General features: G+C 51.8%; 2 protein-coding genes across 4 annotated transcripts in view; one reads left to right on the top strand and one right to left on the bottom strand.

Annotated features, from left to right (window-relative positions):
* NSMCE1 (NSE1 component of SMC5/6 complex) overlaps positions 1–12,743 on the bottom strand; it is a 155,852-nt gene that overhangs the window by 41,748 nt on the left and 101,361 nt on the right. The gene's annotated exons all lie outside the window — the stretch shown is intronic.
* LOC118093042 (uncharacterized) lies at positions 7–10,976 on the top strand. Its single transcript, XM_060282843.2, has 7 exons — positions 7–1,295; positions 3,607–3,751; positions 4,451–4,611; positions 5,713–5,867; positions 6,976–7,126; positions 8,460–8,559; positions 8,925–10,976. The coding sequence occupies exons 1-7, from the start codon at positions 713–715 to the stop codon at positions 10,003–10,005; spliced, it is 2,376 nt and encodes a 791-aa protein (XP_060138826.1). The 5' UTR covers positions 7–712; the 3' UTR covers positions 10,006–10,976.

The following is a 12,743-nucleotide window of genomic DNA, read 5'->3' as shown; positions in this document are numbered from 1 at the left end:
TAACTTCTCCAGTGGTCCATTCTTATTAAATTCCATACATAGTACATAGTGCACATGCAATAAGTTAGGTATTATCAATTCAAGTAGCCTCTCCACAGAGATTCCTGTGTTGAAAGTGGAATAAAAGTATCTTCTGTCTCATTTATAAAGGAAAAGAAAGGAAGTCAGCATCACCAAAAGCAGGGGTAGGCAACCTAAGGCCCATGGGCCAGATGGGGCCCAATCGCCTTTTCAATCCGGCCTATGGACAGTCCAGGAATCAGTGTGCTTTTACATGAGTAAAATGCATCTCTGGGTTATTTATTATTTAAAATGCATCTCTGGGTTATTTGTGGGGCCTGCCTGGTGTTTTTACATGAGTAGAAAGTGTGCTTTTATTTAAAATACATCTCTGGGTTATTTGTGGGGCATAGGAATACGTTCATCCCCCCCCCAAAAAAATAGTCTGGCCCACCACATGGTCTGAGGGACAGTGGACCAGCCCACGGCTGAAAAAGGTTGCTGACCCCTGGCCAAAAGTGTCTATCCTTGAAGTGCCTTTAATTACACTTTTGTGGTGAGTAAGGCCTTCCAATGGAGCCACACTCCAGATACTATTTAACCAGATCTCTGTGGGGAGTTCTATAGATTGTTTCCAATATCGGGCTATTGTAAATTGGGCTGCTAATAACAGAAAAAATACTAAATGTCTGCATATAAGGTTACTGTTTAAATGTTATTTAAACAGGAGGAGGACCAGGGCGCAACCCAGCGCTTCCCGGACAGCAGCCGTGGCAGCGGAGGGTGCGTGGCCCAGGGGGGCTGGAGCAGGCGAGTCGCGAAGGGCTCCCCGTCGCCGTCCGGGTCTCTTGCCCTCCCCTCCCATGCCCTCTCCCCTCCGGGATTCCCTTTCGCTTCCGGCAGGAGCGCTGGCTGGAACCCCGGGGGAGGCGGGACGAGGCGGGCGCTGGCCGAATTTGCCCTTTCTTCCTCCCCACCCACCAAGCGGAGTAGCCCGTCGCCCAAGCAGGCAGCAGCGGCAGGGGCTCTTGGACTCCGGGCAGCCAGGCCAAGCCAAGCGGGGCTGGCGGACGGGTGTCTCCTGAGCTCCGCTTTGCTTGGCTCCGCGCCTGGCGGCCGGGCTGGCACTGGCAGAAGGAGGGAAGCGGGCCGCTCGACGGTGCCACTTCCCGGCAGGGCCCGGCGCACTTTGTTCCCGACTCTCCGGATGGCCGACGGCGGGACGGGCTTCGGGGGCCCCCGGAGGAAGCCCTGCCTCCTCCTCTCTGTCTTCCTCGTCTGCTCGCTTTGGCACAGTAAGTCTCCGCGGAGGAAAGCCGCTTCCCTCGGCGGCAGCAACAGGGAGAGTCCGGGCGCGGCCAGCCGAGCAGAGAGTGAGGCTCCCCCGGCCGTAGCTGTTGCGTACCCAGAGACTCCCCGAAGGGCAGCAGGGGCGGCGGGGACCCTCCTGCCGAGGTTCAGCCGCCTGGAAGCTTTTCAAGGTTTGGGCGGGTTGCTTGCTTGGGTCAGGTTTCCACGAAGCAGGCGTGCCAAGTTGAATACTGTACAATATTCTCTTTTGGGGGGGGATTAAGACCATTTCTGGTTCCAATTCCTGGTATTGTGGGTTGGTGAGGAAGTGTTTAAGACGTTTTGCTGGGTCTGGCTGGGTTCCCCTGTGTTTTACTACCATACCCTTAGGATGGTCGTTGCAGCTTTTGAATCTCTACAATAAGCCAGGCACCCACTACACATACCCCATTTATCCTCCTGTCTCCATAAACAGGCTAGGTTCCTCCTGTCATCATCAGTAAGTGTCCAGCCGCAGGCGGGGGGGGGGTGCAACTCGGGGGTCAGCCCATATTATCTACACCAGGGGTCAGCAAACTCTCTCAGCGAACTTATTGGGGACGTCCAAGGATGTCGGAAGACAAAAACAAGGTCTTCCCCACATATTTAAAACATTATAAGACTCACTTCCACAAGAGGCAGTGATGGCTTCTCACTTGGGCAACTTAGACAGGATGAGACAAATCCACAGTAGAGGTGGACTCGGTGGAGGAGAGGTCTCCCAAGGGCTACTAGCAACAATGATTGTTTTCCCTCCAGTGTCAGAGGCAGTAAATACCTCTGAGTAATGTCACTTACTGGAAACAGCAGTGGGGGGAGTTGCTCCTGTTTGCGAGCATCTTCTCTTTCAGCCACCTTGTTGGCCGGCCGCTATGAGGACAGGAGGCAGAGTGGTCCTTCCTCATGGCTGCTTCCATGTTGAGAGAGTCGACTTGGTCTGCCCTGAGATTTCACGGGATGGGGAGCGAGAGAGAGTTTCCCGAGTCAGTGTAGGAGAGTGGTTGGGTTGGCAGGGAGGGGCTCCCTCTCCCTTGGGGGACGGATGCCACCCATCTCCCCTCACCTCCTGGGGAGCATCTAGTCTGCTTCATTTCTTTGTGGCTTTTCTGCTGAAGATGAAAAGGGAAGTTTGGTCCCTCTGCTGTTTTTGAGGAACTGAAACCGGAGGTGAAGCTGCTCTGTCCGTGTTTGATAAGAAAATAAACATCTGGAGGATTGTGCAAGCTGAACTGGAGATGTCCTAGCTCAGCCTGGAGCAGAGAGGTCAATGGGGGCATGTTGCTGTTGGAGCGCCAGGAGCAGGAGAAGCGGTGCAAGGAAGCAGACTGAGGCAAAGATGCCATCTCGCAAGCTGCAATCCTGCCTGAGCATGTCGCAGCAAGTTCCGGCAGAGGGAGCCACTTAGTCTATTGCAGGAAGAAGAAATAGTTTCTTGTTGGCCTAAAGAGACTCCCCGAAGGGCAGCAGTTGGCTTTGAAATAATAGACCTTTCAGTCTTCAAGTTGCTACAGAACTCGGTGGGAATTGTTTCTGAGTAGACATGCCCAAGATTGCACTGTGAGAAGCAGAGGAGTGGTTGGGTGGTGGAAAAGTAGACCAACCCTGCTAGAAATTTTAGACAGGTACGCAGCAGCAGATAAGGAGGAGAGAAAGAGGTGACAGGATAGAAAATTAAATAAAATTATGCAGGGTATAGTGAAAGTGGATATGGAAGTTTTCTTTTCTCTCATAATGCTAAAAGTCAAGGATGCCTAGTGATGCTTAATGTTGGAAGATTCAGAACAGAAATGGAAACGCTTCCAAATCTCAGTTGCAGGAAACCACAGGAGGTGGGGAGTCTCTTGCGCTTGAATCCCACTTGCAGGCTTCCCACTGGGGCACCTGATCATTCATTGAGAGAACAGGATGCTCGACTAGACGGGCCCCTTTGGCCTGATCCAGCGGCAGGGCTAGTTTCATGTTCTTAGGAGAGCATTATAAACGGTGAGGTGAGCAACCCAAAGCACTTGGAGGAGGAAAAAGAAGCAGCAGTCAGCAAGGAGAATTTAAGGCTTGGAAGGTCTTTTTCTAAGGCTTTTCCAGACTTACACACAATGGCACCTTGGAGAGCTGGAGTGGGGCTTTGCAGAGGCCCCTTCTGGATAGGCCTGTGCTGGACTCTTCCTCTGAATAAGTAAGTTTCGTTCAGGAAAACATTCCTACACCCCCTTCCTCTGAAAACTGCACAACAGTTGGTGTCAGTCTGGCACTCAAGCAAACTCTTCTGTTTCTTCCTAGACGTGTCTTCAAAGGACATCCAGCCAAGTTGCCTCACAGACTATGAATCCGAAGTGGTTTGTCACTGGGAAGTGGACGCCTCCACCGACTGCCCCAAGGAGTTCCTCCTGCGTGTTGCAACGACTCATGCACTTTATGGCCCAGGGTAGGTCATGCTGTGAAACGTGAGGACTGTCCCCAGATCTCCTCTTTCCTCCTGAAAGCTTACCAGGGTAAGGTAATAATAATATAAAAAGTGAGAGAAATTAAAAGAAGTGACATTAACGTGGTTGAGCCTCGCCCAGCATAACTTGTGCCACAGTGCTTCTCTTACAGAGAAGGAGACCCTTGAGATATGGCAGCTAAATATAAAGGCCTCGCCATCCTGGGGACTGTAGCCTGAGGGCGTGGACTGCCAGCCCTGGTGGCTCCTGATATCAGGGCTGCAGAATAATGCATCTGTGGTGGCTTTGCCTTCTCTGAGACACCCTGGGAGGAGTAGCCAGCCCAAACCTTTTCCAGAAAGTGGATGAGGGTTCTTTACAAAATGTCTTTCGGAGTTGAGTTGCAGTCACTGTGAGTTTTCCAAACCGAGAATAAGAAATTCAGGATCCAAAAGGTTTCTCATTATACTTTTCATTGGATCATTTGTTGTTGGAGAGCTTTCAAGGTGCACAGATTTATCCCCTTTTGCACGCTTGCAACCTTTCCAGGGGGTCAGGGGAAGCCTCAGCCTGGTGCAGCTGGAAGCATTGCAACACCCCTCTCTCACCTGGGCTGAGCTTTCCCAAACCAAGGCTGTGGTAGAAATGAATTGAGCGTCGTCTACTTTGAAAACACCTTTTAAGTCTTACCATTGTTCCAGGCCATCGTGGGTTTGTTCTCCTAAGAACAAGAGAGGCCTGGATGTGACCCCCAAGTGTACTTGCAGCATTCGGTCTGAGGTACTGCGGACCTACAAGTATCATTTCTCCCTGGAGGCCGAGAAGGAGATCTGGAAGAAGAGTGTGGACCCTGATGACATTGGTAAGGGATCCTTTGGTCTGGCAGACCCTCCTTGCGCATTCCTGGGGGCTGCTCTGAAGAACAAGACAAGAGGAGCAGCATACAAGTGGGGTGGGAAGGGAGGCTTTGTCTTCATGATTAGCACCAATCAATGCTCAGAGACCTTCCTTAGCCCCTCCTGCATCCAGCTTAGTCCATTAGGCAAAGTCACCACCTTGAATGGTGGCAGGATACTCCAGTTTGGAAGAAGTTAGAGTGGTTGATGGAGAGAGAAAAAATGGCTGCCTAGAAGAGCAAAAGCCACTCCTGGGAACTGGTTGAAGAACTTAGGAGAGGACTCAGAATTTAAGAAAGCAGGACAATATGTGGTAACTGTGGAAAACCCCAATGGACTGAGGGGCTTGCCTCTGTATGCATGTTGGGGGTCACCTGGAATGGACACAGCCTGCTACTTGCCCACACCTGCTGGCCGTCTGTTTCTCTATAGCCACATCAAAGCCACAGGGTGCTTTCCTACACAGTAACATAAGAACTAAACATCAAGCATTCGAAATTTGCCAGGCACCAGGTGCATTTTGCCCTTGGCTATTGGCCACTTGTGACCAAGTGACTATGCCCAGGAGCCAGGATGGCGCCTGTCGTCTCCCCCATCTGGAGGTGCATGCCTGGGGAGCCTTGGATCTTGCCTGTTTTTACACACTTAACAGCACACCCTTTAGAACTGTATCTGTCATATTTTATCTGCATGATCAGAACAAATTTTAGGGACCAAGCTGCTTGGCACCCAAATGCCAACTAGACATTCTGTTTTCGTGACTGTAACCCTGGTTTAAGGAGCCATTTGGCACCTAGCTTATATATCGGTTTCTAGCACTGAAAACATCCTGTGTGACACAACATTGCCATGAGACTGTATGGTGTGAAGCAGCAGAGAGAAGGAATTAAGAGAAGGAGGGGGCAGTGTGTGTCTGTCCTTCCAGGGAGAAGGACCTGATGCTTTGACCTTCCCCACCTTCCAAACCAGAGGCCCATATTGGATCCTCTGTGTGGGGAGCAGCCACTCTCCCCAACCTCTTTTGCCTCCCCACATCTTTCTCTTTGTTGATTTCTTCCCAAACGCAGTAAAACCCCGACCGCTTGTCAACCTGACTGTTAAGAGGACGGATGACTCGTACATCTTCACCTGGGCAGATGACTATAAAGAAGGGAACCTTCTTCATGAAAATCCAGAAACAGTCTATGAAGTTGCCTATTGGCCTATAAACCAGACGGAAAAGGTAGGCACACCTTCCCAGCATGCTCCTCTCTGTATGACCACCAGGAATAGTGCTGCAAATTTATTGTTGTTAATTAATTAATTACATTTATATCCAACCCTTCCTCCCAAAGGGAACCCAAGGTGGCAAGCTCTTCCATGTTTAAAAATGCCATTAATTCTAAAATTAAAAAAAATACTAAAACAATCACATACACTGTGGCAGAGACCTTCTATGTCCTGAGCAGAGGTTGAGGTGTTGGGACCCCTGAAAGACTCAGAATGCCCCTGCCCCATGCCAGTTGACATGGCATCTTCCTGCCAGGGCCGTCTTAAGGGTATCCAGCACTGTGGTGCAAAAATTTCTGCGGCACCTCCCCTTTCCCTCCAGCCTGCGCAGCTCCCGGCTCCGAGTCAGAGTGCAGGGACGGGAACTCACCTCCGGGAGGGATCACCTGCTGTGCCCTGGCCGCAACAAGGAAGGGCGGGCGTCGGGCAGCCTCAAGCCCTGGACGCTCAGGAACCAAGGATGGGAAGGAGCTCAGCTCTCCTCCCCACCCCTCCCGGCAGAGCCGGCAGGGACAGCTCCGGACTGCCGGAGGGCTTACGAAGGAAGGGAGGCAGGTGCAGCCCTCCAGGCCTCTCTCACTTGGCCCCTGGGACTCTGGCCAGGCCAGGCCTCCCCCACCTCAGTCCTGTTCCACACACTCCTAGTGCTTTGGCTGGGCTGAATTGCATCTCTTGCTTGCTTGCCTGGATGGAGGAATGAGCCCAGCCCTGGGCCCCTGGCTGTGGCTGTCCGCCCACCCCTCAGGTGGGCAATTGCCAGACTCAGGAGGGAGGGAAAGAGATCCTTCCGCCATTTGGTCTCGAGCCCTTTGATTTCATCTACAGAGCTTCCATTGCAGCTTGTCTTGAAACAGTTCTCTGAAATTTATTCCCTTGCCCATTATCACATAAGAGTCCAAAAGCTTTTCTACCGCATCCCAAAATGATCTTCCTCCATAGAAAGTTGGGAAAGGGAAGAATTCAGCTCACCAGAATAACACCCCCCCCCAGTGTTTTCCTGTGCACGTGTGGGAAGGGCCACATAATGTAAACCTGTTTGCTTCTGTCTCCCCCCCCCAAAGATACACGAACACATTACGCAAGGTTTTCATCATAAAATCTTCGACGATAACCTCATGCCAGGAGCCACCTATGTTGCAAAAGTGCGGCAGAGAATTGCTTTGTTCGGGGACACCTGGAGTGATTGGAGTGCTGAGTACACATGGAAAAATGGTAAGTGCTTAAGGCGGGGGATGCGCAAGGCACCTGTTTATTATTAACAATCTGTTGGCATCTCAGTTGGCATCCCTGCGTCTTCTGGGCTCCACATTGTGGGCTCTCTCTTTTCTGGATTCTGTAAACCTTCTGGATTTGTGAAATTCTCTCACCCCACCCGCAGGAATGTTTGGGCACCATCCGGCCCCTTTGAGTGAGTGACAGCATTTCTCTCACATTGCTGAGGTCGTGCATTTCCAGTCAGCTAGACATCAAATTAATATGCAGGCCTCTCACTTATTTCATCACAATTTTCTTCTGTAGACAAGTACCTCTTTCTGAAGACTAAGGCACATGCTACTAATCATTTGGAAGACTTGTTTTAGTAGAAGGTGGCACAATGCTTTGCATGAAAATGCACTAAGCGATCAGTGGCACAACATAGGTAGAGAGGGAGGGGGCAGTCGCAATTTGGCTGGCTAGAGACAAATAACTGGAAAGACCTTCTAGATTCCACAGTGACATTGATTGCTTGCCCTGGGTAGGCTTGCTAAAAGCAGCTGTGCTGCAGACCCCTGGGTGAAGTTAGCAGGTTCAGTGTGGTGCCACAGCACATCAGGCCCCGCTACCACCAATGCTCCCTCTTCCTGCATCAAGCTCAGGATCTGCTGGTTTTTCTCTGCATATAACTTCACGGTATACTGCTTGTAGCTGTATTTGTGCTTCCTCCCCCTCCTCTGCTCTCCTCTCTTTTCTTCTCCTTGCCTGTTGTCTTTTCCTTGGTCAAAGGTGAAATGATAGACTACCTGGGACAGAGACCTACCTTCTTGCTTCTTTCGCTTTGTGTACGGTGATGGTGCTACATGAATAATAAGCAGTACAAATCCTGTCTGCCCCTTACCTTGGTGGTGCTGGGTGACCCAAGGACCTCTTTCCCCATCCCAAGGTAAGTCTGGCTGAAGGGAAACCAGCTTGAATTTGTAGGAGGGGGGTTAAATGTTAGATTAGCATGTGCAGGAGAAACCAAACACATGGGGCATTAAATGTGCCTGTTGGTGCCCATCTAAAACCAACAAATGTACTTCACCACATCCCTACAAGGTAATAGGCAAATAAAAACCCTAAGGAGAAATACTGCAAATCCCCTGAAATTCTTTCCAGCTGTGTGAGTTGGGCTCCTTTGTCAACTGAGGCTTCTGGCCGTTTAGCCTGATCTTGTGCCCCCTTTCCAGGTGGGTGGGTGGGTGGGTGCCTGTCTGCCAGCTAGCTAGCCACCCAGCCACCCTCTGCCTCCCGCTGGTATCAGGGTGAATTGTCCGCCCAGATAACCAAAATGCTGCTTGCCTTCCAGACATTGAGCCAAGCTCTGGCTCTTTCCTCTGGATTTTCATCCCGTTGCTGTGTGTGTTCATCATGGCCCTGGCTACCTTCAGCTTCTTCTGCGTCACCAGGTACGTCTTGGGTGCTTTGCAAATAGTTTTCTCCAGGGCTGCCCTTTGCCCACAGCAAAACAAATACATACTGTCCATGGTCACTTCTGCTTGAAGGTTGCAGGCCTTGGTGGCAGAGGCATTTTCCTGCAACCCTGACAGGAAAGGAGGAGGAAAGCGGCCATGTCCCTTCTGAGTCTTCTCCTCATCCTCCTTCCAGCCAAACAATCTTCCTCAGCTCTCTCACATGCATTTGGTTGCTAGTTACCTTGAAAGGGGGAAGATTGCTTCCTGATGTTGGGAGGGGAGGCAGCCCTTGCAGAGCCCTGCCTCTCCCTTTCTGAGGGCCGAGAAGGACTGACGAGTGGCGCTTTCTTGCTTTGCAGGGTGAAGAAGGGATGGTGGGACCAGATCCCAAACCCCGCCAAGAGCAAAGTAGCCGCTGGTGTGACAGCAGCGGTGGCACCATTTGGAAACGTGGGCCTTGAGCACCCTGTGCATATTCACAGCTGCATTGCATCTGCCAAGTCAGAAACTCGGAAAGAGGAAGACTGCCAGGTCCCTCATGAAGACGCCGTGGCCAAGCTCTTCAGAGACCTTCTCAGTGGGGACTTGAGCAGTGGAGGCACCGGTATCCTGGACGAGCACCCCCTTCTCAAGGACCAGGCTCTGGGGCACATGCAGAGTGTGTTTTCCTTTTCTCAAGATGCACCGCTGGACAAGCACAGGGGTGTTTTGGAGACCTCTTCTGAACCTGTCTATCACAACACCAGCACAGAGACGGTGGCTTCCTCCCAGCCAAGCAGTGCTGCCCTGGAACTGCCCCTCAGCACAGCCACCCCCCAGCCCTCGGGCTACAAGTGTTTCAGCAGCCTGGTGGCGGAGCCCATGGCCGCCTTCAGCCAGGTCTGTGAGGAGGAGGAGCAGGAGTTTTCTCCTTTCAGGGACCAAATCCAGCCATTCAGCCATGACGCAGGGCCTTGCCTTGCACCTGTGACCAGCAACCTGCACCCTGCTTTCCAGGGTATCTTCCCAGAAGGCTCAGACTCACTTTGCTTTTCCTCCTGTATGGCAGCTGCAGAGCGAGAGGTGAGGCCAGGCAGCCCCTCCCAGCATGGGCCAGGAAAGTCTGGCCCCGGTCCAGTGGCCTCCCTCCTGGCTGGCTACCGCTCCTTCAGCTCAGCTCTCCAAGGAGGCACAGCCCCCCAGGGCAAGAGTGGCAGCGCTGGCAGCCGCCTAGACAGGCAGTCCCCCTACAAACCCTTGCTCAGCATTGTCCAGAACAGCCCTGCAGCAGCCACTGGGGTGAGCAGGGTCCTCTTTCACCCTGGTTGGGGGGCTCAGGAGGTAAGAGACCCGGCCTGGCCAAGTGCACCCTGCGGGGCAGACCTGGACATGCAACAGGTGGCTTCCAATGGATGCTTTAGGGAAGACGTGGCCAGGGACAAAGGCCTTTCATACCCCTGAGGCCCCTTGTACCTCCTTAATTCCGCCTCAACCAGGCAGTGACCTCCTCCAGGTGTAATCCTCCCTAAATCCAGAGATCCACTATGTTGCAAATAGGAAAGCAGACCAACTGCATAGAGCAGGCACCCCCAAACTTCGGCCCTCCCCTCCAGATGTTTTAGACTACAATTCCCATCTTCCCCGACCACTGGTCCTGTTAGATAGGGATCATGGAAGTTGTAGGCCAAAACATCTGGAGGGCCACAGTTTGGGGATGCCTGGCATAGAGGATCTGGGGGTTTAGGGAGGAGGAGCTATGGGACAGCAGTCGAAGGAGGATGCTGCATGGGAGAGGGAATTCAAGGAGGGACAAAAGGTGTTCACCATCCCCTTTAAGCCAGGTAGGGAAGGGCCCTTACTATCAACAGAGGACTAAGCCAAAGGCCAGCAAGGAGAGACACCTTCCTGATTATAGGCCGGTGTCTGTGTGGAAACTCTGAGGACAAGTTGATGGACCCAAGAGGCCGCTTTTGGCACTTCTTACATGAATGGGGCCTCTCTTGACCCAGATTGGCCTGGGGGCTGGAGCACCAGCTGTTCTTGGACTCAAGTTACTGGACAGTCACCTGCAATGTAATCCACACCTGCCTGTCAAGTGTTTCAGCTCTGCCTGCTGACAGGCTCTGAATCTAGCAAGTGGCCAGCTTTTGCTCAGGCACTGCCTTGCTTTTTCAGAGAACTGTCTGCTTGACTTTCTTTTGTTGCTGCTTCTATACAGATAAGGAGGTCTAGCTTCATAGAGCCATAGCAAGCAACAAGGTCTCTGCGTGGTGGTATGACTTCCTGTGCCCTCTGCCAGAGATCAGAGAAGAGGAGGGGTAGCAGGCTGAATAAAGGGATGCTCCGGGACCGCTTTTGGTGATGGGGATGTCAGGAAGTATCGCCAAGTGACTGAGACAATACCATTCTAGCATTAAAGTTTTTTATCCATATGATCCAGCTTTATTGCACTTATTCCACTCAAGGTGTGACATAGGCAGGACAGCATTTCCAAAAGGGGGAGAGAAGCTTGGAGTTTGCATGGGGAAGGACCTGCTATGGACACCACCCCCAATAGAGGCTGAGGCTGCTGCTCCCAGCTGGCAAAGAGATGGCTGTGTGGCTGTGGGCAGCCCAGATGGACCATTCTGCCATCATGGTTCACCTGCATCTCACAGGTACCTGTAGAATGAATGGCTTCTGAGAAGATGAGAAACTACCCTGGCGAATGGAAGCTTCATAAGAAAGGAAGTGGCTAGAAACATTCAAGTACAGTACAGAACCTGAATGTTGAAGCACATTTGCATAAATCTGCATAAGCTTTTAAATGTATTGAGTGCAGATTCCTGCCAGCTCTCAGGCTCTTGCTGCTGGCTTACGCTGAGCCACAGGGTGCAGCCAGGATTTGATGGGCACAGGAGGCTGCGTGCGGATTGGGCCCTCTGCAGATTGAAGCAAAAGATTAGTTACCTGCCGATTAAGAGGTGTGGCTTGAACTGTACAATACGAAATTTTTGCTCCTCCATTGCTGGGGGTCTGAGTGATTTGGGGTCCCTGCCATACTACACCTACATGGAGGCGGAGTCTGTCTTCCTCAGCTGACCCCCTTATCTTAAATGCTTCTCAAAGAGCTCCCAGATGGCCTTGCAGTGACTCTTGGACACAAGGTGGCAGCAGTCCTCCACGGACCTCAGAGCCTGCTGGCTCCCAGCTCACCATCCATCATGCCGCATAGGACCTTAAACCCACACCAGTCTGTTGCACCCAGCGGCAGCGGCAGCACCCACTCTTGTCCCTGGCTAAGCCCTAGAATGAGAAAGGGCCCTTGCCCAGTGTTGTGACGTGGGGTTTGTGATTTCAGCTCTCTTGACAAAACATGCTGGAGACAGTTCTCTAGTAACAGCTCTTTATTACAGTGAACAAGACTGAAGACTGAGGAGAGGAAAGCTACATTTATAGGGACAGGGGACTAGCTAGGAAGGGATACATTTTGGAGGGAACAATATCAAGCAATCACAGTGCTGCCTTTTGGAGGAAACCAATAAGACAGAGGATCCAAATACAGCAGCTTAAATGAACCAATAGTAGCTGTACCCTCTGGAACCAAAAGGCAGTTACTTTATCCTAATGCAAATACAGACAATAATAATACAGAGATAAAATCCTTTGACTCAATACACAACACCCCTCCCCCCCTAGTGAGCACAGCAGACATAATCCCTCAGGTACTGTGGGGTCCTACAACTTCTACTTGATCTCCTGACAACAGGTGTTGCAGGTTCTGGATTGGGTGTTACCTGTGGTGGAGGGGCTGCTATAGGGGTTTCGTCAGGAACAGATGGAGTCCCAGACATCTCAGGGTCCCCTACCTGTACCTCGTCATCCTGAGGACTAGCAGGCCCTGGTTCATTTGCGGAAGCCCCTGGTGACTGCACCTCTGGGCCATCTTCACTCTGGTCTCGCAGCTGTGCGTCATTAGCCAGGGATGAATTATCTGACTCCTCCCTGCTGAGCGCCCGGCGCCTCAGCTGATCTATATGTCTCTTCCAAACTTGCCCATTTTCCAAGGTCACATAATAGGACACAGGTCCACTAGCCCGGGTGATCACACCGGCCACCCACCGCGGACCTCGTGAATAGTTCCTCACCCAGACCAGATCTTCAGGGGCGAGATACCTTGTTGTGTCAGTCTCAGCCTGGGGGGTTGCTCTTGAATTACG

Source organism: Zootoca vivipara, chromosome 13 (genome assembly GCF_965207765.1).
Source record: "Zootoca vivipara chromosome 13, rZooViv2.hap1.1, whole genome shotgun sequence".
Taxonomy (NCBI): domain Eukaryota; kingdom Metazoa; phylum Chordata; class Lepidosauria; order Squamata; family Lacertidae; genus Zootoca; species Zootoca vivipara.
The sequence above is the reverse complement of the archived record's forward strand: the minus strand, read 5'-3'. Positions and strand labels throughout refer to the sequence as shown.